This window comes from Nomia melanderi, chromosome 10 (genome assembly GCF_051020985.1).
Source record: "Nomia melanderi isolate GNS246 chromosome 10, iyNomMela1, whole genome shotgun sequence".
Taxonomy (NCBI): domain Eukaryota; kingdom Metazoa; phylum Arthropoda; class Insecta; order Hymenoptera; family Halictidae; genus Nomia; species Nomia melanderi.
Genome location: NC_135008.1, coordinates 32,927 through 55,494, shown reverse-complemented (window position 1 = coordinate 55,494; position 22,568 = coordinate 32,927). Strand labels below are relative to the sequence as shown.

At 37.0% G+C, this 22,568-nt stretch overlaps 4 protein-coding genes across 19 annotated transcripts; 3 read left to right on the top strand and 1 right to left on the bottom strand.

The window, feature by feature from the left end:
* Positions 1–7: 7 nt before the first annotated feature.
* Positions 8–4,034, bottom strand: LOC116430354 (uncharacterized). 6 transcript variants are annotated; one of them, XM_076371254.1, is made up of 6 exons: positions 3,885–4,034; positions 3,620–3,732; positions 3,371–3,559; positions 3,051–3,229; positions 2,762–2,959; positions 8–2,490 (listed from the first exon to the last, which is right to left on the bottom strand). In XM_076371254.1, the coding sequence occupies exons 3-6, from the start codon at positions 3,530–3,532 to the stop codon at positions 495–497; spliced, it is 2,535 nt and encodes an 844-aa protein (XP_076227369.1). In that variant the 5' UTR covers positions 3,533–3,559; positions 3,620–3,732; positions 3,885–4,034; the 3' UTR covers positions 8–494. The 6 variants fall into 6 exon arrangements, with proteins under 6 accessions (XP_076227369.1, XP_076227371.1, XP_076227370.1 ...); XM_076371256.1 differs by having other exon boundaries at positions 3,371–3,550; XM_076371255.1 differs by lacking the exon at positions 3,885–4,034 and adding an exon at positions 3,808–3,832.
* Positions 4,035–4,305: 271 nt separating this feature from the next.
* Positions 4,306–11,110, top strand: LOC116430367 (uncharacterized). Of its 3 annotated transcripts, none has more exons than XM_031984389.2 (7): positions 4,306–4,824; positions 5,358–5,518; positions 5,606–5,837; positions 5,923–6,932; positions 7,024–7,325; positions 7,496–7,606; positions 10,972–11,110. In XM_031984389.2, the coding sequence occupies exons 1-6, from the start codon at positions 4,761–4,763 to the stop codon at positions 7,566–7,568; spliced, it is 1,842 nt and encodes a 613-aa protein (XP_031840249.1). In that variant the 5' UTR covers positions 4,306–4,760; the 3' UTR covers positions 7,569–7,606; positions 10,972–11,110. The 3 variants fall into 3 exon arrangements, with proteins under 3 accessions (XP_031840249.1, XP_031840248.1, XP_031840247.1); XM_031984388.2 differs by having other exon boundaries at positions 9,020–11,110; XM_031984387.2 differs by having other exon boundaries at positions 7,496–11,110.
* Positions 11,111–12,553: 1,443 nt separating this feature from the next.
* Iru (E3 ubiquitin-protein ligase Iruka) lies at positions 12,554–16,710 on the top strand. Of its 8 annotated transcripts, XM_076371269.1 has the most exons (10): positions 12,554–12,780; positions 12,991–13,100; positions 13,254–13,447; positions 14,004–14,132; positions 14,234–14,370; positions 14,635–14,751; positions 15,474–15,643; positions 15,738–15,853; positions 15,966–16,063; positions 16,238–16,710. In XM_076371269.1, exons 3-10 carry the CDS (start codon positions 13,364–13,366, stop codon positions 16,320–16,322), a joined length of 936 nt encoding a protein of 311 aa, XP_076227384.1. In that variant the 5' UTR covers positions 12,554–12,780; positions 12,991–13,100; positions 13,254–13,363; the 3' UTR covers positions 16,323–16,710. The 8 variants fall into 8 exon arrangements, with proteins under 8 accessions (XP_076227384.1, XP_031840281.1, XP_031840280.1 ...); XM_031984421.2 differs by lacking the exon at positions 12,991–13,100; XM_031984420.2 differs by having other exon boundaries at positions 13,050–13,447.
* A 1,180-nt stretch (positions 16,711–17,890) lies between these two features.
* Positions 17,891–21,730, top strand: abo (de-etiolated protein 1 abo). Of its 2 annotated transcripts, XM_031984403.2 has the most exons (9): positions 17,891–18,390; positions 19,044–19,201; positions 19,312–19,449; positions 19,518–19,662; positions 19,753–19,861; positions 19,982–20,174; positions 20,235–20,518; positions 20,626–20,832; positions 20,911–21,730. In XM_031984403.2, the coding sequence occupies exons 1-9, from the start codon at positions 18,351–18,353 to the stop codon at positions 21,092–21,094; spliced, it is 1,458 nt and encodes a 485-aa protein (XP_031840263.1). In that variant the 5' UTR covers positions 17,891–18,350; the 3' UTR covers positions 21,095–21,730. The 2 variants fall into 2 exon arrangements, with proteins under 2 accessions (XP_031840263.1, XP_031840262.1); XM_031984402.2 differs by having other exon boundaries at positions 17,891–19,201.
* The last annotated feature ends 838 nt before the right edge of the window (positions 21,731–22,568 follow it).

Below are 22,568 nucleotides of genomic sequence, written 5' to 3'. Positions count from 1 at the left end.
TGGTGTAGTCTGCGCGAGCGCGAGCAGGAACGACACGGGAATGAGGACCGGGAACGGGAGCGGGAACATACGCATAAATAAATCTATCGACACTACACCATCGTAGGAGATTTTTCAGTTTTCAGGTTTTCGATACAGCACGTTCGAGTTTTACGGCCGATTTCGAGTTCGAACATTGAACGGCAATGTTATACGCACGTGGTACTCGTATAGTCGCGAGCAATGTCAGGGCCGAACCGCCTTTCGAGAAGAAAGTTGCAGAGTCCACTCGGTTCGTTCGACGAGAGGGGGGGGGGCAACAGTTGACTCTTTCTTCGACATACTTACTACGCTCCCCGTATAACATGTACCGCTACGATTCACTCGACCGGCAGAATTCACGCCTGTTTCTCGAATCAATCGACATCTATCCAAAGCAGATAAGGATCAACTGATCGTGTAGCTATCGTCGACATTTATTATCGTAACTGCACACGTGTTTACGTGTCCGAGTATTACGCGTGTAGTTCCGTGCTGAAAATTAGCTGTTCCGAAACAGTGCAAGGTGTTTTAGTTCCAGTTTTAACGATGTTGCGACCGGTCAACATTGTAACGTTACGGTGCGCTTGATGTATAGTTTGCAGATGAAATTTTCTCCAGAGCAAAGCTCCAGTATCAACGGATTTCGTCCAATCTTTCCATTCGCCCCGCGTCACTTTCGCGTAACTCATCCGAAAGATGTGTTCGATCACACCTCGCAACCAGATATTCCAATCTATAGCCACGTCGCTAATGTGTTCGAGCCATTTTGTCCAATCTCTGATTTCCTTCGATTCCACCACTGGCATGCATTGCTCCATGAACGCCATTTCCGATTTGCTCAAAATAGTTTTCAACCAATTTGCAATTTTTCCACATACCACGTCTACGACATCTTTTAGTTCTTCCGTCAAGAGGTTGGGATCCTCCAACATCACGATATTGGTTAATTTCTCGTAAATCGCACGGTGTATACCGTTCGTTACTGGATCTTCGGCCGTGTTTTCTGGAGTACTCTCGATCATTTTGTAAACGGTATCGATAATTTTACCAAAGGTCAAGAATGGGATGTCACTTTTAAACAATTCCTCCAGATCCCCTTTAACCAGTGCGTCTTTCCATCCTTCTTCTTCAGGTGTAACTTTCTCTCCTGATAACAAAGTAGATGGAACTTTTGTTTCAACTTGTAGTTCTTCCAGTTCCGAAGGCATAGAGTAATCGGTTTTTTCCTCATCTGCCGAAACAATTTCATTATCGTTTCCTTCTTCTGGTTCCTCGATTCTTCCTTTTGCTTCAGTTTCTTCTGTTGCCTCCGCACCCGTTTCCGCTTCGATTTCCGTTACCGTTTCCGTTTCCGTTTCCGTTTCCGTATCCGGTTCCGTTTCCATTCCCACTTCCGAGTCAACCTTTGATTTTACTTCGACCTCTTTTGCTATTTCAATTTTCGCTTCCGTGTTTGTATCTGCTTCCGTTACCGATTTTCTTGTCCCATTTGTTCCTGCAATTGACTCGGTATCCTGTTCACTTTCCATTTCCATTCTCGCTACCGTTTCTAAAGGTACAGCCGTTTTCACGTATTTCGTTTCTACTTCTTCTTCCATCGTTGCTTGCTCCGTTATAACGTCAATCTCTTCGTTGTCTTTCACGTGCACAATTTTCACGTCCTGATTGTCTAGTTGGCTCACCGATTCCGTTACACCGCCTATATCATTTTTCCTCTCGTCGTCCGCATCGACAATGGAAGTTTGCTCTGTTTCCTTACCCCCATTGTCCTTTACTTCTTCATCCTTGTCTTGTTCCTGGTCTACATCCCTGCCTATGCCTGCGTGTTTATCTTTGTCCTCGCCCTCGCCCTCGCCCTCGCCCTCGCCCTCGCCCTCGCCCTCGCCCTCGCCTTCGCCTTCGCCCATGCCCTCCCCCCCGCCCTCGTCCTCGCTCTCATCTCCGGTTTCGTCTACGTCTTCGCTCACTTTCTCATCCTCGTCATCCTCTTCCTGTTCCTCTTCCTGATCCTCTTCCAGTTCCTCTTCCTCCCCTTCCGCCGCTGCCCATTCTGTTTCTTTCTTTTTACATATCTCTTCGAGATTCTTCTCCTGATGTTTCGCAACGTCCGATAACACTCCGGATATCCAACAGGCTATAGTGTCAGCTAAGAAGCGCAATTGCTGGGATTTACGGTCTTCGTTCTGCGGACAAGTGCAGTCGAGAACATGAACCAAACGTTCAACGATCACTTTCGAGATGTCGTTGAATTCCGCCTTGGGAATTGGACATTTCCACTTTAATATACTTTTCACGAAACGCTCGGCTATCGAATATTGACAAAACACCGAATCTTTATCAAACGATCCGGCGATCGCAGAACCCATGTTTGGTTTATTTAATCTACTCGCTTCTTTTTGCCTCGACGTATCTTGTTTACCCCTCTTCTTCTTTGCAAATTTTTTCTTTCGCGAAACAATCGCCGCTTGCCTGAAAACATGAACATTTTAACTTTGATTGGGAAGGTAATGGTATTCGGTAGAGAAATAATTTCAATGTCAAGGAATTCGAAGAGGCTGTTGAGAAAGTAGGTTTAAGAAAAGTGTCTACACTTTCGAATGTGTCGCTTCGGGGTCTCGAAACTTTCACAAATATGTTAAACACGCTGAAATAGCGATCGATCCGAATGAAATGGCAATCGAACGAGTGACGCGAGAGAGAATAACAGCAAGTAAACGTTATTTTCAACGTGACACGTTACTCCGGAGTCAGGCATGTTTCATTCTCCAAGGTTCGCACGAGATTGTCCAAAAGTGCTGGTGGCAACACAGCCGTGCCTTCTTGTAAACTTATCAACATTCGTCGCCTCGGCGGTTGAGCCAATTCCTTGGTTCGTTGCGACACGGGTCTTAACCTCCGGAGTACAATTCTCTTTTGGCAATCGGCCGGACACTTGCGACTAGGGAGAAACATTTCGAAGCAAATGATTCGTTTCGCGAGGCGCTACTACTCTTTTCAACATTTTTATCGCATTAGGTTCTATGTATCACCTCTCCGTCGCCAATATATTAATGTGGTCTTGTTTCGTCAAGCAATGTCTAGGTATTATGTTTAGCTTTGGAAACGTACACGGTTCGCCAAACACCGAAACCTTTGTGAATTTCTTCGCCTTTTTCTTTAGACTCTTGCGTGTCTCGCAACAGTCTCCGTTCAATTTGCTTTTCTGCCGCTAAAAATATATTTCATAAACCCGTGTACAATGCTGTGCCAATACTCTGATTTTTCTTTCGAACGAGCAGGCAAAGAAACAACAACAAAGAAGGCAGAAGAAAGAAGAAAAATGTTAAGTAACAAGAAGATTTCAATTTGCCTTGGATCTCTTCGAAGGTGTCTTATCGCAGTGTTCCCATCTTTTCTTCTTTTCCTGGCGCGGGTATCCTTCGAAGGTATCATCCTTTTCCCCCCTTTTTATTTCACGCTCAACGGACGTAGCCCGTTTAACGTCTTCCGGTGAATCGTCGTTCTTTTCCATAAACGTTGTGTCTTCCGCCTGCGTTTCCTCGAAATCAACAAACCATTTTAATCGTTTCAATTCATCCGTGTTTTAACAGGTTAGTACCTTTCAGCGATCCCGAAATCCCGTTTTATCAGTTGACTTTTCGATTTTTTTTCTCCTCCCTCTTTTTCTCCTTCTGTTTTTTCCTTTTTTATTCTCAGGGTAGAAACTGCAAACTACAAAGGTGATGTGTGACTTGAAAATTTTCATTACATTTTGCCGGCGGTTTTGAATTTAAATCGTTGCCTTACGACGGATAGTGCATGTCAGGTTAGAGGAATACGAATGTCGTCGCATTGTTTTTCATCCGTGTTTATATTATACTTACACATTTTTGTTTCTTCGTGAAAGAAGACGGAAATTTCGTTACCGACCAAGCAACATATGCATGGCGAACAATCGCCGAGGAACAGGACAACGAAATACGAAATACGAAATTAGAAATTATGAACTATATATTATAAATTATAAATTATAAATACGAGATCAGAAATTCGTTTACTAATCATCCCTTAGAGGCACACGTTTCGAAGCGATGGAAACCACAAAGAGACGAACACGATAAATAGAATAGTGGAGTGGCGAAACCGCGGCGTCGCGACCGAGTTGAAACGAACACGGTTAACGGTCGGTAGCCGATAACCTGAATCGCGACGAGTCAAAGGGAACCGCGGATGAAAACCACCGCGAACGAGACGGGTTAATTTCTTCACGCGGAGAGCTTCCGCGGAACAAGACTTGGAACAACGCTCGAAGATGGCGGTGGCGTCGGTATCGGTGCTCGACACCGATAGCTGCTCCGTTTACTAATCGATCATCCCGGGTGTCGGGTGTCGGGAGTCGGTGCAAGTAGGTGCAAGTAGGTGCAAGTAGGTGCAAGTAGGTGCAAGTAAGTGCAAGTAGGTGAAAGTTGGTGTGCCTATTTGAGAGGACGCATACTGTGCGAGGACACTTGCGAGCGAAAGAAGAGTTTCGAAGATATGCAGGTGTGCGAAAATAACTGTTGCTCCTGCATAAGCAACCCGTGATACAGGTGTGTTGGTGCGAGATGCTGGCTGACACTCTATCGGAAAAAATGTCGAAAAACCACGACGAACCGACCGAACAGCACACCGTTTGAAATCTCTCGGGGTATCTTTATACTCGCCCTCTTCTCACACCAAACGCCAAATGGTCACGATTATGATGAGATAACGAACGCAGAATGAGATACAGCGGCAGTAACCTTCTCGGTTATGCAGTCTCCGCGTTTATTCTATTTGTTACTGGTAAGTTGCCCACTGAAAATATTCTTCTCCATCTTCGCCCTTTATTCGTGTTTCCTCTTGTCTGCTTGCATTCTCCGCGTCGAGAAATACCGTTGCGCCTATCGTTTATCAACAGCTCGTTCATCCTTTGAGAATGTCAAATATCATGCATTAGATTCGCAGCTGGTGGCTGCATTTTTCGTACGGGTATTCCACGGGTTTGCATGTTCGCGTCAATTGTGAATTTTTCACGAAAAACTCGCTAGCTGGACCAAGTGATTGACGTAATGTGTATATGACGCATGTATCGCTGCCGCTCACCTGGTCGTTCGTTTAGCGCGATTGCGCGCGCGCGCCCAACACCATACGCACGCACGCACCAAACACGCACCAAGCGAGCAGGCACACGTCTACTATTTCCTTTTACTCGTTGTGCATAGAATTGCTGCAGATTTCTCTAGCGATTCAACAATGTCCGTTACGCGCACGGTACAAAGAATATATACCGTCTGCCTATGGCTCGTGTATTCATTTCTCTTTCAACTGTTTTATAGTCACTCGTGCGGAGAACGGTGTCTCCTGCAAAGATCATCAAGGACGATCTTACGAAACTGGGGTATCCTACATTCTTGGCTCGAATCCTTGTACGTTGTGTGTTTGCGATAATGGCAATCCGAAACTTTGTAGAGCATTCGTTTGCACCAAATTCCCAGAGGTACGCTTTATTATTATACAAGCAAAATCTTTACTTCGCTTTCGTGCTAGACAACATATTACTAACAAATTCTTTTACCTTGGACAGGAAGATTGTAAATCTTTCCTACGTGGAGATAGTTGTTGCCAGTATATTTGCCTGGATGATACCTTATCGTCTCTATTAAATTACAAAACCGATGGAATTGGCAACAATGCGACCGATACTACTGCAAATTACGATATAGGGCTGAGATCTGTTGCTAGTTTTGTAACGGCTGTGTTGTCACTGAGCCTATTATTTTTTTTAATACATCGCTTACGCCAAAGAAAAATAAGAGGTATATTACCTTATTATTAGTCGATATATATTACTCGTTTCTTTCTTACTACCATACAACAGAGATGCTTATTATCTTGTAAAAGTTTGCGTGGCAGGAAGACAGAACAGACAATTGGCAGAGGACCAAAGAAATTTAGGTAGTATGGGATACTTGGAACGAGACGGATTATCGTACGGCGTTCCTATGGATGACATTCCATGTGGGGCTAATTATCCGTTATGGAAGCCACCCAGCAATTATTTTCCGCGCGGAGAAGCTCCACCGCCTTACGAAGAAGCTGTCGCAGCGGCGAGAGCGGAACAGGCCCTTCTATCCATGAACCCTCAAGCGCTTCCGCAACTTAATTTTCCAAACAGTTATTTGACCGATGTCACTAATCGTACTAATATATCGCTTGTAGGAAGCACGCAAAGCGGCATAAATGGCAATACGTCCACGCTGATATGCGACAATAGTATTGCAGATTCAAGTGGCTTAACATCCACGCCCAATAGACCAATTTCAAATCCAAATATATATTCTAGCTATCGCCAATCCAATCAAAATGAAACATCTCAAGGTATCAGTGTAGGAACATCCACTACGAATTTTACCATGGGGACGAATACTTACGAGAACTTACCGACCACCATCGGAATTCCAAACTTTGCCAATCAGCATTCCGATGTAACTGTACAACCCGTGTCAAACTTGCAAACCTCCGTTTCGAAAAATTATCAGACGCATACTACTCTTCCTCGTCAAACGGCAGGAGCATTTACAATATCCGCGACTTTGTCCAATTCTAATATAACTTCTCATCGTACAATTCCTAGGACTTTAACCTCCACTCGTACCGCTACCAAATTGCATGGTATCATAAACGATTATTCCAAGAATGAATTGCTTCGACCCTCGCCGACCAGCGATTCGTCAAATTTATCATCATTGATTGCGCAACAAGATGTATTGACCGACAAAGAAAACAGAAATGCAACTACATTTTATCAAGAGGTACAACTACAACCCTCTTCTACTCCTTCTTCGTCGAGACAACAACAGAACGAAACACACCAGTCGGATCACCGACCCGACGAGACTCATACCTACAAGGTATCCTAACGAATACATCTACAATATGTACATCTACAAATATATGCGGTCCGTCAAATGTATATTACATAATAGTTTGAATACATTTCAGCCACCGCTGAACGTGGCCAATGAAATGAACGACGAAGGAAGTTTCGAATCTGTGGCATGCACGTGTAGCATGCAAGCCCTTCCCACTCTTCACGATGATACCGACGACTACAGAAGCGAATGTGAAAATTGCAAAAGTGCGACAGGTTCTCGTTACTATTTGGACAACGAGATTGAATTGATTACATCTCCGCATGAAACGATGACGTTGCACAGAAGACCAGACGAAACAACGTCGAGTACTACTCCTCAATATTACAGAACTTCACTTACACTGCCCATAAGTACTCGTCAGCGAGCCAGGTATACTCTTTTATCGAAATCTAGATGTTACTTTTCCCACTTTCTATAAAACTCTACCAAATAGTTCTTTCTCACCTTCTTCCAACTATTCCCTTTCCCCAAACTGTCATTAGAAACGATTAGTTGCGTCTTAATGTATTTAATGTCTTTTAATATTCTTTTTTGCTCAGAAGTACCGGAGTTCGAGAAAATTGGTTCAGCACCATGCCACAAAGTTCTACAGAATCATCGGATGAAAATTAATAATCGCGAGAGTATGCTTTACAATTCTCACGTCTCGCGTAGGTATTAAGATGATTTATGATGCATTACCATTATTCAACTTTAGTATTACGACGAAAGAACAAATTTATGATTCATTCAATTGCGAGAAACTCTATCACATTATTGTAAATAGAATCTTAGTATCACCAAAGTAGTATCACCAAAGTTAAATTAGTTACACACTTCTGTTTCCACATCTGATCTTTTCTGTTTCTTCTTTGCTTTTCATCTGATTCTGCTACAAGAGCAAACTCTGTTATTCGCTCTCTTCGCTTATGTTTTTTATATGCTCGAAATAACGAATATTTCAAAAGAACATAATTTCCTAACGTTTCCAAGGCTATTTCAACTTTGTTTCACGTATATCATTCGTTACGAATCACATTTCACCGAAAACATGTGAAATCTTAATATCTATCATTATCGCTTCATCTCCATTCACCTCGTTTTCACAAGAGATTCTTTTTTATATTTCTTATCATAAAGAATACTCGCATATTTCTAGTAACCAAATAACATACCGATATGAAAAGAGTAGGCTGATTTATGCTCTGTAAATACATGATGCTATAAACAACTAGTGCATTAACGTTCGGTTCATTTTTCAAGTATACCGTTGCCTTTTGCGAAAATCATTCACGTGAAATTCTAAATGCAACATTATCAGTAACACAAATCAGGTGCCAATTTGAACTTCTCATCGTGATTACATATTTCTATCGTTATATATTTATATCGGCTGCCCTATCAGTGTGATATATTTGAATTTCTATGTCGTCGACAGCTATATTTTACTTATACATCTTATGCATACAATTACGTCCACCATAATATCGGAAAATATCATTTTGGATTGGTTGATAATGTGTGTTAATGATTCATAGATTTCTCCTTAAATCTGAAATAATTGCAATTGATGGTTTGCAATTGTTTAATGCTCTGTTCAGTTTACGAAATGTGCACGTTCTAAAATATTCACAAGATATACATATCAGTGAAAATTATAAGGTCATATTAAATTGCGTAAGTATGACGACTTTCCATCGCTGTTAAATTTAGGTCACCGAACTTGTTCTATAACGTTGTGTTAATGGTACGTCTTTGCGACGTATATAATATTTAACATTTCAAATGATTCCATTCGTTTGAAAAATCTCAGATTTTTCATCAATTTTAATACATATTACATATACGTACATATTACATTTTTTTCCAACTATTGTACAGAACATTGTTCATTACCATTCTGTTCTTATATATACGTGCGTGTACGTGTGTGCGAGCGAACGTGTGTACTATGTATGCATTTGTGAACTGTCTAGGTATGTATACGCGCGCGAGAACACATGGTATATCACGTTTGAACTCAGGAAATTCGTACCTTTCGCTTTTTATATCTAACACCATTACCATGGCATGTTTCTTTTCAGATTTTCTACGAACAAGTGAAATGCAGATGAGAAACGTCTCATTTATTCGTTGAATTGTTTCATCGCACGATCTATCGTAAAAATGTTTGCCGACTCGAAACAAAATTGTTATAAAACTAAACGTTTTTAGTCTTAGCGAAGTAATATTCCGTTCAAGGAAAATTATATTCGTTTTAAGATTGTATAATAATACACACTTTTGGTACATGCTGTGCGCGCGTGCATTGAATGAACGGTTTCATATTTACGAATTGCAATTACAGACCATTTCATTGTGTTGGACGTAAAGAAGATATACATACATATAAACATTCCACTTGCGTAATCTTAACCGTAGTAATTTCGATGTTTAGTTATTGCATCGGTAGCATTTAATTATCCGAGCATAAGTTATGTTTATCAATTATGAAAGGTTTTTGTATGAACTGAGGTGAAACAACGCCTCTCGTTATAAAATGTTCGAAGAATATGATTCCTGATTAATTAATTGATTTGTTTGTTTTGTTTGTTTCGTTTGTTTCGTTTGTTTCGTTTGTTTCGTTTGTTTCGTTTGTTTCGTTTGTTTCGTTTGTTTTGTTTGTCTTGTTTGTTCGTTTGTTTGTTTGTTTGTCCGTCTGTTTGCTTGTTTGCTTGTTTGTTTATTTATTTATTTATTCGTGTATCTAGTTTCACAACGTTATGCGATGCTTCACGTGGACTCCCTTAATTGCTCCATCAGAATTTTAACAATGTATTAGCTGCAAAACGTACGATTATACATGATGTAAGTACGACGAGTCTCATAACGGTAGTATCGACAAAATCTTTTATCTGTTCATTCTGAAATGAAAATTCTATTGAAACAGTATATAATTTTGCATGCAAACTACAGTTTGCAAACATTGTTTTCGCGTTTTTCTTTGCGCATAGAATGTACATTACTACGATTGACTTTCGAACATCTCAGTGTGCCGTGGTGAAACATTATTTGCCAATACCAGCATCGACGTTTACGTACGCGAGATTACATGGATGGTAATACTTGAATATTTTTATCAAGCGCGATGTAAGCTGTTATGATTTTGAAATTTCGTAACAGAGCCCACAAAGCGAACAGCGATTCAACTTGAAACTGTTTTGAATTTCAGTATTTGATAAGTTCGATAAGCACGTGACAAACTTATCCATGGACCTCTGATTGAAAAAGAAAACTGAATTTCCTTGAAATGCACATAAATATTTGAACCATTGACAATCTGTATTCTACTACTCCGTAATAAATACTATCAATTAAAAGCATCATTGACACCGACACACAATTATGTGAATCGGTGCTTTATTGGGGTATTTAAATGCAAAATGAAACGATACAATAGTAACAATAGTACGAGAGAAACAAAGCGTGTAATGTTTTGCAGATAATCCTTTATTGTATAATTATTCTACAATAATTACAATTTTCATATTTGTATAATGTCCCAGAATTGTACAAGAAACACATACGACAGTATCGGTGAACAAATATTGTTATTTAAGACTAAAAGTGAGAGACGAGCATTTGAATTTTGGTCTGAATCGCAATTATTAAGAAAAACGAAACAATGGACTCTACCATATGAAAATATTTTCAAAGTGATATTGAAAATACATCTCTACTACCTACATCGTGGAATTCAGCTTTAAGGACTTTAATGTTGTTTAATTGCCTCTCTCGATATGTTTCTGGCATTATAAAGCAGAACACATACATGTATGCATACAAACATGCGCATTAATGTAAATCTACAAAGTCTACAACGTGTATTGAATGTCAACAATGTAAATTAACGTAGACTTCGGACGATTGTTTGCACCAGTCATTCGATAAGTTTTAATTATGTATTAGAATTGTTCTTTCAAAATCAATGTGCCTCAGCCGGTATATAAGATGATTGATTCTCTTTGATTTTATAACAAACGATTGATTCTTTCAGTTTACATTGAAGAGAAACGGCGATATTGTAATAGCCAGAAATCTTCAAAGAACCGTGTGCAAAAGAACGTAAAGTTCTGATGAACGATGCTATAATTAAATTTCATTTTATAAAAATACATCAGAAATGGAAGTAAAGACGATGTGTATATAAATACGTACCACATATATACTTACTTACTTACTTACTTACTTACTTACTTACTTACTTACTTACTTGTTTACATAGGTACGAGCGCGCAACGTGCGTCGCACATACACACGTGTACATGCATTCATACCTATACACACATACATTCATACATATACACGTACATACGTATACATACATTTACTATTCTCGCAAGTATAAACGGATTCTGACAATTGGAATCTCTTCCTACCATAGTCGATGCGTTTCGTGTGTTCATTGAACTCGACTATATTCCATTTCTGAAAGAAATGTGTTCATTATGTAAGAAACCTCTTTCTATAATATGTAAAAATTACCCAACAAGAAATGGTACAACAAGTTCGGTCAACAAACAAATTTGAGAAAAGATTCGAAACTCTTGTAGTTGAAACGGTATAAAAAATTCAAATACATTACTGATCGTTTAGCGATCCGTAGCATTGTAATATATTTATCTGAGTAGTTTTAGAGGAGAACCATTATTGCGCTTACTTGTGTAAGTAAAATATTATGACATAATATTAAGTGTCCTAGAGAATTTATGTCGGTAGACTTTTATTCGATTGTAATAAATCAGTACTTTACATAAGCTAATCATTATTAGTAAATGTTTGTTCTCTGAAAACAGAACGAATAACTTTCAATTTATCTTTGTTCGATTGTATAATCGTATTAGAGAATTAAAATCTTCAAAGTATTTTGAAGTCAGAAAATCTGTATTTTCACATTATTCTTTCGTTCGTTTCTATTGTTACGTGTACATTTGATTTCACGTTTAGTTGTCGTACCAACACCTCTGCTAAATAGAGATTTCCTACATAACAGTAGACAACGTTTAGTGTGCCTAGTTATCCAAGATAGACACGAGTATTCGGATATATACGCTTTTGCATATTACGAATATTATAACATCTACACAACGTATACGGTGTGTTATACGCATGCGTGATACGAAACTAAATTCATATATACTACATAGAGACACAACTAATCCTCATGCATGCACGAATGCGATGCACGTAGTATTTATTTGAACGTATCCTGAAAGCTTTCATACGCGTGTACACATATCTGTTCCGAAAAAGAACTTTGTTTTATACTTTTGTTACATTTCCTCGCTGGCAACCGCCTTTTTCTCCGGCTGTGCCACGATTGCACATCACGCATCTACAAACACTTGCTCTCTCTCTCTCTCTCTCTCTCTCTCTCTCTCTCTCTCTCTCTCTCTCTCTCTCTCTCTCTCTCTCTCTCTCTCTCTCTCTCTCTCTCTCTCTCTCTCTCTCTCTCTCTCTCTCTCTCTCTCTCTCTCTCTCTCTCTGTGTGTGTGTGTGTGTGTGTGTGTGTGTGTGTGTGTGTGTGTGTGTGTGTGTGTGTGTGCGTGCGTGCGTGCGTGCGTGTGCGTGTACGTGTGCGTGCGTGCGTGCGTGCGTGCGATTCTATGTATGCACACGTGGGTATTCACTCAAGAATTCACATCTCAATTTATTCTCGGCTTTTTGTGCATTCGTACAAATAAAACATTATACGCAATCCAACTTCCTTATTACAACTTCACCTGTGATTTGTATTTTAACATGCGTTATCCCATTCTACCAATAAGAATTCACGACATAAGTGGGATCCCTTCTTATGCGTTTGGTAAGTGCTCGATAAAACCGTGTGTCAAAATCTAACCTGCTAAACGTATTTTTCGTTAGGATATATTTACTCGGTGTTTACATATAATGTGCGTATACATGAGAATCGATTGAGAAAACCACTACAAATTCGATACTTTGTAGCGCTATGAAAGCTAAAAGACGTTCAGTGTAAATTAGCAAGAAATATCTGTTCTTGTTAATTTAACAGTTTCAGCCAGAGGATTTATAGCTAACGAATATTTCCGTGTGTGGGACACGGTTTTCCAGTTACGATTTACGGGGAAAAAATACTGTAGAAAAGCAATGGTATATCGAGTGGTACGTGGTTAAATGGAAAAAGAAAAAGAACGATTGTAAAGAAATGTAATTGAACGCAATAACGAGGTGTTGATACGCAATCGACAAATTTAATCGGACGCCATCTCGTGTTATGTGAAAGTATCATCTAAAATCAGTAGTTTTCCCGTTCAGATTCGACATTTGCTTAAACGCAATCAAGTAGACGAACTGTTGTGACGGATCACCGCAAATCGTGATAATAGTCGGAAATAGGTAAGAAGAGCAAAGAGAATTCATTAAGTATGGCGGAAGCCGTTGTGGACGGGACACCAATGTCTCGATTTTTCTGTCACAAATGCAGCGTTGAAATCGAAGATTTATTACCAGTAAGTGTGTTCACATATTTCTCATGTAGATAATCGTCAACTAGATGCCACTCTCTTTCTGATTTCTAACATATTTTCTCTTGATCTGTCATTCGATATCACGCGCACTAATTTTTCCGCTTTTCGTTTTAGGGTAGGTAATTGGTTTCTTATCAGTCTGTCTCATTATTTTTGAATGGTTCACCAACTTTTTCCTCGAAATAACTGTAATGCTACAATCGTTTCGTCACTGATTTCGTTCTGCAATTCTAGAGAAATCAGTTTCACATAATAACATGCCATCGAATCTAGTTTTTCGAATATCCATAAAAACAACCCGAGCAGCGGAAAAGTTGTTCAGAATCATGTCCCCAACAACATATTTCAACTTCATTGAAATCACTGGGTGCACCCTTTTTTCTATAATTATCCAAAAATCTTTCAACTGTCACATGTAATTCAAATCTCCTAAGAAAACGAATTTTAATTGACATTAAATGCTATCTATTCTCCGACTATTTCAAATATAACGACACAAAAATATATCAGCAGTATAATAATACGTAATTCTTTTTAGGATTATACATGTCCAAGATGCGCGAGTGGTTTTATAGAAGAATTAGAAAGTGGTAGTGACGATAGTAACTCAGGCACGGATCTTGTTAGTGAAGACATTATTGATCATGATTATCTACTACTAAATTATGTAAACATAAATTTTCCATCTGTTTAACGTGTTCTTTCGATAATATTCTCTATTTCAATGCAAACGAAAATCTTAATTTCTATCGATTATTCTTTCTATAGCGGAGAGAACATGATGTGTTAAACTTGCCACGAGTATCCGATAGAGGTCAAACATCAAACACACCTAACAGAAATAGTGTACTTGCCAATTTGAATAATGTGAATTCGAATAATTGGTATGCCCGACAGTCTTATAGGTGAGTTGGTAGTTAATCGTTTGAAAATTCCAAACGTGTATAGATCGGTGATTTGATTTTAATCAGGATCATGTTTCAAATTACTTATGCTACATACATTTCAATTTAGATTATCGAGAAACACGAGTTGTCCAACTTCCTAGAAATTGAATAATTGTTGCATTCAATTGTTTCTTTTAATATTATCCAATACTATTTTTATCGTAGTAAAATAATAAAAAAAATGATTAAGTAGGTACCAATAATTTTTCTTTTATTACACAGAGGTCGTGGAAGACAAGACTATCCTGCGTCTCTACAGATGTTCTTACAAGAGTTTCTATATGCTCTCGCAGAAACGACTATGGATTATTCTGGCACACATGATAGACAACCACCTGTGTATGTATAATATTGCAACTATAATGAGAACCAAATTATTCTTGTGTACACAAGTATTTCTGCTTCGAGCAGAATATGTTTTACACAAAACGCTATCCCGAGTATCTTCCAAACTAGACTTCAAGATTTGTTCTGTTTCTACTTTGTATTTCCTTCCTTCCCATATACAACAAAATTTTGTTATTTTTAAGAGAAATATACTCGCGATGAATGTTCTATTTATTACAAGATGTTAGTTTTTCTACTATGAGAAGTCAATGTTTAATGTGTATTGTATGCTATTTATTAATTTATTAATATCTATTAGCGATGATACATTTTTCGTTTAAAGTGCAATAAAACAGCAATAAGAAAAATAATTGTAGAACAACTTTTGGCTGCTCGTTGTAAAGAGGAGACTTCCTTTTTTGTAAGGTCACATTGAAATAAATATGATAAAAGTTCTCCAAGAAAAAGGTACTTCCGTTTCCTACTCCATTGCATAACGAAAGAGGATTCTTCAGAAAAGTGAGTTTAAAAATGCGCCAACGGATATGTCTCGGTAGATATTTCAGAGACTTCAGAGAAATTTTTTTAAAGAAATTATAGAAATTCAAAAATTGACATTCCAACTGGTACAAGAGGCACTAGAAAGCTTGTTTACTCGGGATGAATCTTATTGTTGTTTTATTTAATATTTAGTGTTATTAAAAGGAAAGAAACTAATAAACATTCAATATTAGACTGGTCTTTCCAAATCCTCAAGATTTTATTTTGGGTCCGGACGGTCCTGGTTTCGATGAAGTTGTAACAAACGTGTTAAATCAATTGGATGGTACTGCTGGTCCACCACCTTTACCAAAGAAACAAATAGACAAAATACCAACCACAACTGTAACCCAAAGCCAAGTTGGTGAGTATAAAAATAACTATATTTTCAGTAATAAAAAATGATAATGTATACGAAGAATGTCGTGTTCTTAAATAAATGTATTTTTTCTGAACAGATAGTAAAATGCAATGTTCTGTTTGTTGGGAAGACTTCAAGCTTTCAGAACCAGTCAAGCAACTTCCGTGTTTACATATATATCATGCACCGTGCATTTTACCTTGGTTAGAGCTGGTAAGTACAATGAAAAATGCTCCCAACAATCTGAATGATTATCTTTTGTACCTATTATTTATCGCGTTGTCTTTCATGTAATTTCATATGGTTATTTTCTTTGTCTTTTTAGCATGGGACTTGCCCTATTTGTAGGCAAAACTTAGGCGATCAAAACTGTGTGGAAGCAAATCAAGATACTGTTGGACCTAGTCTGGCTGCCCGTTTTAGGTAGACTGATGTGCCTAATTATACATAATGTGTATATATTAACTTAGAAATAACGATACATTTTGCAAATTTCAAAAGCATTCTTCTTTAAATATCACAATTTAATAAATTAAGATGCATACAAATGGTTGTTGGAAAAACTAGAAGTTATCATAAATATTTATTTATTTTTAGAGCAGCAAATGAATCAAACAGTACTAGAACATCGTCTACATCATCTTCGGGTAGCAGTAATTCCAGTGCTAGTTCAACAAATTAAAGTTCAGATTGATTATCCAATCTTGACATTTTCTTTACCTAGCAGGACACGCAAGTACACAAGTATACACATACACAAAACATGTTTTTCACCTCAGATTTATTTTCCGCCACTGTTGACTTTAGCAATGCTTATGCAGTACTTAAATATTGTATCCCGACGCTAATATAAATTTCAAGCTTTATACCTTAATCAACAATGTAATATAAATCATAAAGAATAATGAATTATCAAGTTACAATTTGCATATGTTATTTTGAATGAATGTAATCAAGTGCGGATTCCTACGAATATACGCATACGCATTTGAAATTGAAAAATCTTTGTTGCTCTATAGATGATATCGCAGTTTACAACAAGACACGATTTATTAAATATCTTAAACAAACGTATCAACATTTTTTTAAAAGTATGTGCGTTTATTTATAAAAATTCGAGTTTTGATGTTTAATAAACATAATATAGTTGAATATAACTTATAAAGATGAACTCTGTAATATAACTCGAGCGTAGAAAATGTATTACCTAGACAAATTTTCCGGTAAATGTTACTGAACTTAATTTTGTACAGTTCCCTAAAAAAAACGAGCGTAACACGAGGACGCATTTAATGGTATAATAAACTTCTTTTCATTACATATATGTATATATATATATATATATATGTGTGTGGGGGTGTGTTTGTATGCATGTGTGGTATGTATGTGTATATGTATATATGTATATATATACACATATATATGTGTGTGATATACTGTAAACTATTACTTTATATATAATGTTACATCAAAAATATATACATATATATATATGAAAGAAGAAAAAAATACGAAAAATAGAAAAGTATCGAATAATTTTTACGTATGTCGAACAACATACAATATTTATTTACATTGATTTAAAATTATTTTGTTGACACCGGCCTGTGCAGACTATTCCTATTCTTTGCGCTGTCTCCGTAGGACAGTCCAATCTGCTTTGTAAATAAAATCGGGGCTTTGCTACATAAAAAATACATCAAGATTTACGATACCTTTGCGTTTTAAGTTTATGTGTATATGAAATGTGACATAAAATTTCATTTATTTTAAGATCACAGGCAGTGAAAATGAAATGTATTAAATTCATCAATACAACACTGTGAATAATAATTGGAAATGGCTGTTTATTTCTTATGTTTTAAAATCTAAAATTCACCACAATTCAAGTTGCTTATTTTTAGTTTAATTATAAGGAAATTAACAATGAAATAAAGCGTTTGTAGACGAATCGTTTAAAATGAAATAAATAACAACTATTCTCTTACATACGGATTTCAACGATACTTTAATCTTGTCGTTATGTGTTTTTTTTTATTTGTTAGGTGTTATTTAAAGGAAATGATGATTTTATACTACATACGGCTACATACGGTTAAAAATTTGAGAATATTCCAACTTTATTGAAATACATGTTCCGGTACATGTAAATAATTGGCAACTTTTGTGGATCACGTATATAGTGCGTTAGAGACACAATCCCAGCCGACCCCCGCGGCTCAAAAGTGAAGAAGGGCAAGGGGAGCCGTCCATTCGCGGCGCTCAGCCCGATAGTAACGGCGGAATCAGTTTCGGCGCGTCTTTGTACTGGCCGAATCCCCTTGCCCCTCTTCACCTTTGAGCCGCGGGTCGGCTGAGATTATGACAGTAACGCACTGTAGACGGTTGTATGAGAACAGTATGCTTATAGTATAATCATCGTACGTCATCCGAGTCTAAATAAGATGCAATATTTAAAGAAAATAACTGAAGTCTCTTGTAAATTTCTGAACACGCAACGGTTAAATGTCGTACGAATTTATTCGCATCTCGCGTATCTGTGTGCAAGTCTGGTATGTATAATAAAATTTCTATATATACAAATATTGTGTATTTGTGTTTACCGTATTTCTGTAAAAAGAAAAAAACATGTATTTATAAACACATTATAAAATAAAAATAGTAATTTGTATGCGTGATCTTATAAATTAAATTTGCAACACTACAGTTTATGGCGTACGTAGATAGAAAATCACGGTATTATACGGCATGTAAGTACTTGGGTACTTGTACAAAAAAACCAAATTGTGACGAATGTCTCTGCTTGCAAGTGTAAATTGTGTGGTGCATGAGACGTGATATTGTACACGAGGATTTTGGTTGATCTGGAAATATATATATACTCATTAGTGTCATAATTGAGCTTTCAACGAAACAAGTAGCTGTGTTTCCTCTTTGCGAGTCAAACAATACACGTTGAGCAATGTAGTATAAAAGTAATTTCAGATTTTCAAGTTAAGCGTATCTGTTCAAACAACTGTTGAACATAACCAACAAAATAATACGGTAGTTTCGGTCGGATCGAATTAGGAAAAGTACAAATATTTTGCGTGTTAAGTGACATGAATTGAGTGAAATGTATATTTTAATGTATATTTGGAATAGTCGTAAGGAATGGCCGAGAAGGAGACAAAGATTGAGTATGTGACAGAGCCTTGTCCTATAAAGCCTCGTAAAATAGGTCCACAAAATATAGTCGTACGTCTGAAGCGTCGTGAAACGTTTGGTTGCCCTTACCCAGGAACACATGTTCACAATGCTAGACAATTTTACCAAAATGTGTTTCCAAATTTTACTGTTATGAATGTTGAGAAACCACCTTGTTTTCTCAGAAAATTCAGTCCAGATGGACGTTATTTAATAGCTTTTAGCGCTGATCAAACTTCCATAGAAGTTTATGAATATCGTGGTGCATCTGCAGCTGCTGATTTGTTAGCCAATTGCGAAGGTGAATATATTGGTCATAAGAATGACGAATACAGTTTTCAAATTAGAAGTAATATTTTTAATCGATTCTTCAAGGTATGTTACATTAGCTTTTTCTATTATAATTTTAATACAATTTATAAATAATAAACATACATAGAAAAACAGTACATATAATAAGAACTAATTTTTAATTATATTTGTAGACTAAATGGATTATAAATGTAGTTCAAAGTAATGAACAACTAAATAGAGAATGCAGTCTGTTTACAGATGATGGTCGATATGTAATTGTGGGTTCCGCTGCCCATATTCCAGACGAATTAAGACCTCATTTTTATCAGGTATACGGTTCTCTGTTCATTTAACAGGCATACGTTTCACTCGAATAACTCGAGATATTTTATTCAAGATTTATTCCAACAACGAAGCCCTAACTCCAAATCCTAGATCCCCGTTGGAAGATTATAGTTTACATCTGGTTGACTTACGTGGAGGAAAATTATGTGATACTAGACATTTTAAAGTAGATAAAATATACTTGTCTCATAATCAAGGTATAGATCTTTTATCGAATATCAAAGTTTCACGCGTATAAAAGTATTTAATAAATGTGAAATGACAAGAATATATGTTTCTTTTTACAGGTCTTTATTTGTATAAAGATATCTTGGCAGTCTTGTCGGTACAACATCAAACTATACATATATTTCAAATCCTCGATGGAATGTTTATAAATGTCAGAACTATAGGAAGGTATTATTCGATTAAAGAAATATCTACCGTTCCCGGGGTGAGGGAGGGGGAGGGTAACAGGGGCATAACAGGTGTAACTATCGCGTTGTATTCTTACAAATTGCTTCTAATTTGTAACAGGTTCTGTTTAGAAGACGATGCATATTTGGTTACAAGCGCCTGTCCAGGAGCAAATTCCCGTCCGTTCAGAGACATTACAATAAACAGTCTTAAGCACAAGTTACTGGTTTATCTATATAAAAGAGCAGCATACATTAGTGATACAACAAAAGATCCATACGAATTAAGACGTTTTTATCAATATTTTGATCAGGTATGTAAAGTATGGTAGTATATTATCAGTCTCTATAAACTATGTAAATGAATATTTTAGTTAAATGCGTTACGCATGTGGAAGATGCAGTTATTAGATACGAACCATATACTTGTAAGATTTACGAGTGAAGAAGTGGCGACGCTTCAAGCGAATGAACCAAACGCACAACCCGCACTTTTAGTAGTTTACGATATGGTCACAGCTAAAATACTAGCTGCATATGATAACGCATCTACACAGTTGTTGACCCAATTTGAGAATTTCAGCGATTTCTTTAGAAACGCAAGAATGAGTACAGACTGTCAGTACATGTGCTCCCCATCTAATAATATATATGCAAGGTATGTATATATAACACATTTGAAATGTAATCAAAACAATTTGAAAATATAGATCTATACATTTGAAATTTATTTATTTGAATTGTAATTTCTTACTTTTTTCCTAGATTATTACAGCAAAGATTCAAACAGACGATAGTGAGTGCGAGATACGGCGGTGTTACAGAAGCTACGAAAAGACTACTTGCTCAATTGCCAATATGCGCTCAGTCTTACTCTAGTTCTCCATATCTAGATTTATCTCTATTTTGTTACGACGATAAATGGGTATCGATGATGGAACGGCCTAAAGCATGCGGAGAACATCCTATACGGTATCGATTCCTTAGTTTGTATAACATCAAAATAAATTTCTTATAATATCAAAATGTTTACGTGCATTTATTTTCTAGGTTTTACGCTCGTGATTCGGGTCTGTTGAAATTTCGAATGTACGCGGGAATGTTGGGTCGTACGACACCAACGGCTGCAAGACGATTGGTTGCATTTACTTTCCATCCAACCGACCCATTTGCTATTTCCGTGCAACGAACGAACGCTGAATACATCGTCAGTTTTCACGTTAGACATATTTAAGAGCACGAGAAGAATTCAGATATGTAACATTCAGGATTTGATTAGAACGTTTGCTTAAAAGTCCTTTGAATATTTCATTCAAAACGATATGGACATTTCAGAAACTCTCGACGTTGTTAAATTCACAGAAGAATATTTCACTAGATTTATCATTTCTTACCACTTTTCAAATTGTAAACGTTAAATGTTGGAAAGCATTTGTCGCGCTGATTGAATGAATAAGTTATTTGTTTCACTGATCGTTCAAATAGATTGACAACGTAGTTTATTCACTTTTTCGATAAATTTCAATGTTTTCATACGACAGTTGGTAACAGTTGTATTTTTATCGTTTACAGCGCTGAGCTTACACGGTATTATTCATAGTTGGTTCGTCTGATTTTTCTTCTAAATACACACATATGTAAATATATTGCATTTAAACGGCGATTGTTTATACAAATGTGTATTTTTGAATAATCTAATAACGACAATGGTGTTTGTATTTGTAATACATTTGTATATATTTTGTATATTCCATACAATTTGTATATATTTGCATGTTTAGATACATTAAAAACCTTAAAATAAGTATGGCGGAATGAAATTTTCCAAAATATGTACAATAATTTATGAATTAGTATTTTTCTATTCGGAGTTGCGGATTCTATTTTTCTGTTTCCTAACACGCGCGTCCACTTGCGGCACTCGGCCCAATAATTATATATTGATATGTTACCGCTGTACATATTTCGAAATACTTGGGTATTTAAGTAGGTACTCGAGATTTCTTCTCAAGTTCATACAACTTGTATTGCTTTGTGGCGGTCTCTACGTTTATTTATTTATCTGCCGGTGTAGATAATGTAGACCACTGTGTAGCCAATGCGTCGACACCGTCGGTTTCTAGTTGTAGGTAAAGTCAATTTCCATTTGTTATCGGTTATTGCTTAACTCGACATTTGAAAATTCTTTTGTTAATACTCGTGATATCCTTTTTGTAAATAGTTAGTTGGGAACAAGGCGTCATAGAAGCTGGTCGATGAAAATATGTCAACGTAATAATTGAATGGATATTGTAACTAAAGATACACGCCAAAACAAGACGTTTTTATGCAATAAATTAATCTTTATTTTTAGTTGCAACACACGTGCAGACGAGGTACAGGATACATATGTACGCAGCATAAGATTTTCGTGTTACGCCCTGCTATATCGACATAGGCTGGTTTCGCTACATAGCACGGCAGCGCTACAAGCGATAGGAATTGGAATGAAAACTATTGGAACTTGGAGCAGACTCAAGATACGTACCTACTTGGTCAACTTTGAACATTTTGCTTATCGTAGTATTTTCTCCTATTCACGAACCTTTGATTTTGTCCATAATTAATGAAGGTAATTCAGAACACGTGACGCACCGAGTCCCATGAATTCGCAATGTCTATCCTATGACTCGTCCGTGGTTAAACTTACCCTAGTATGATAGGGGGCG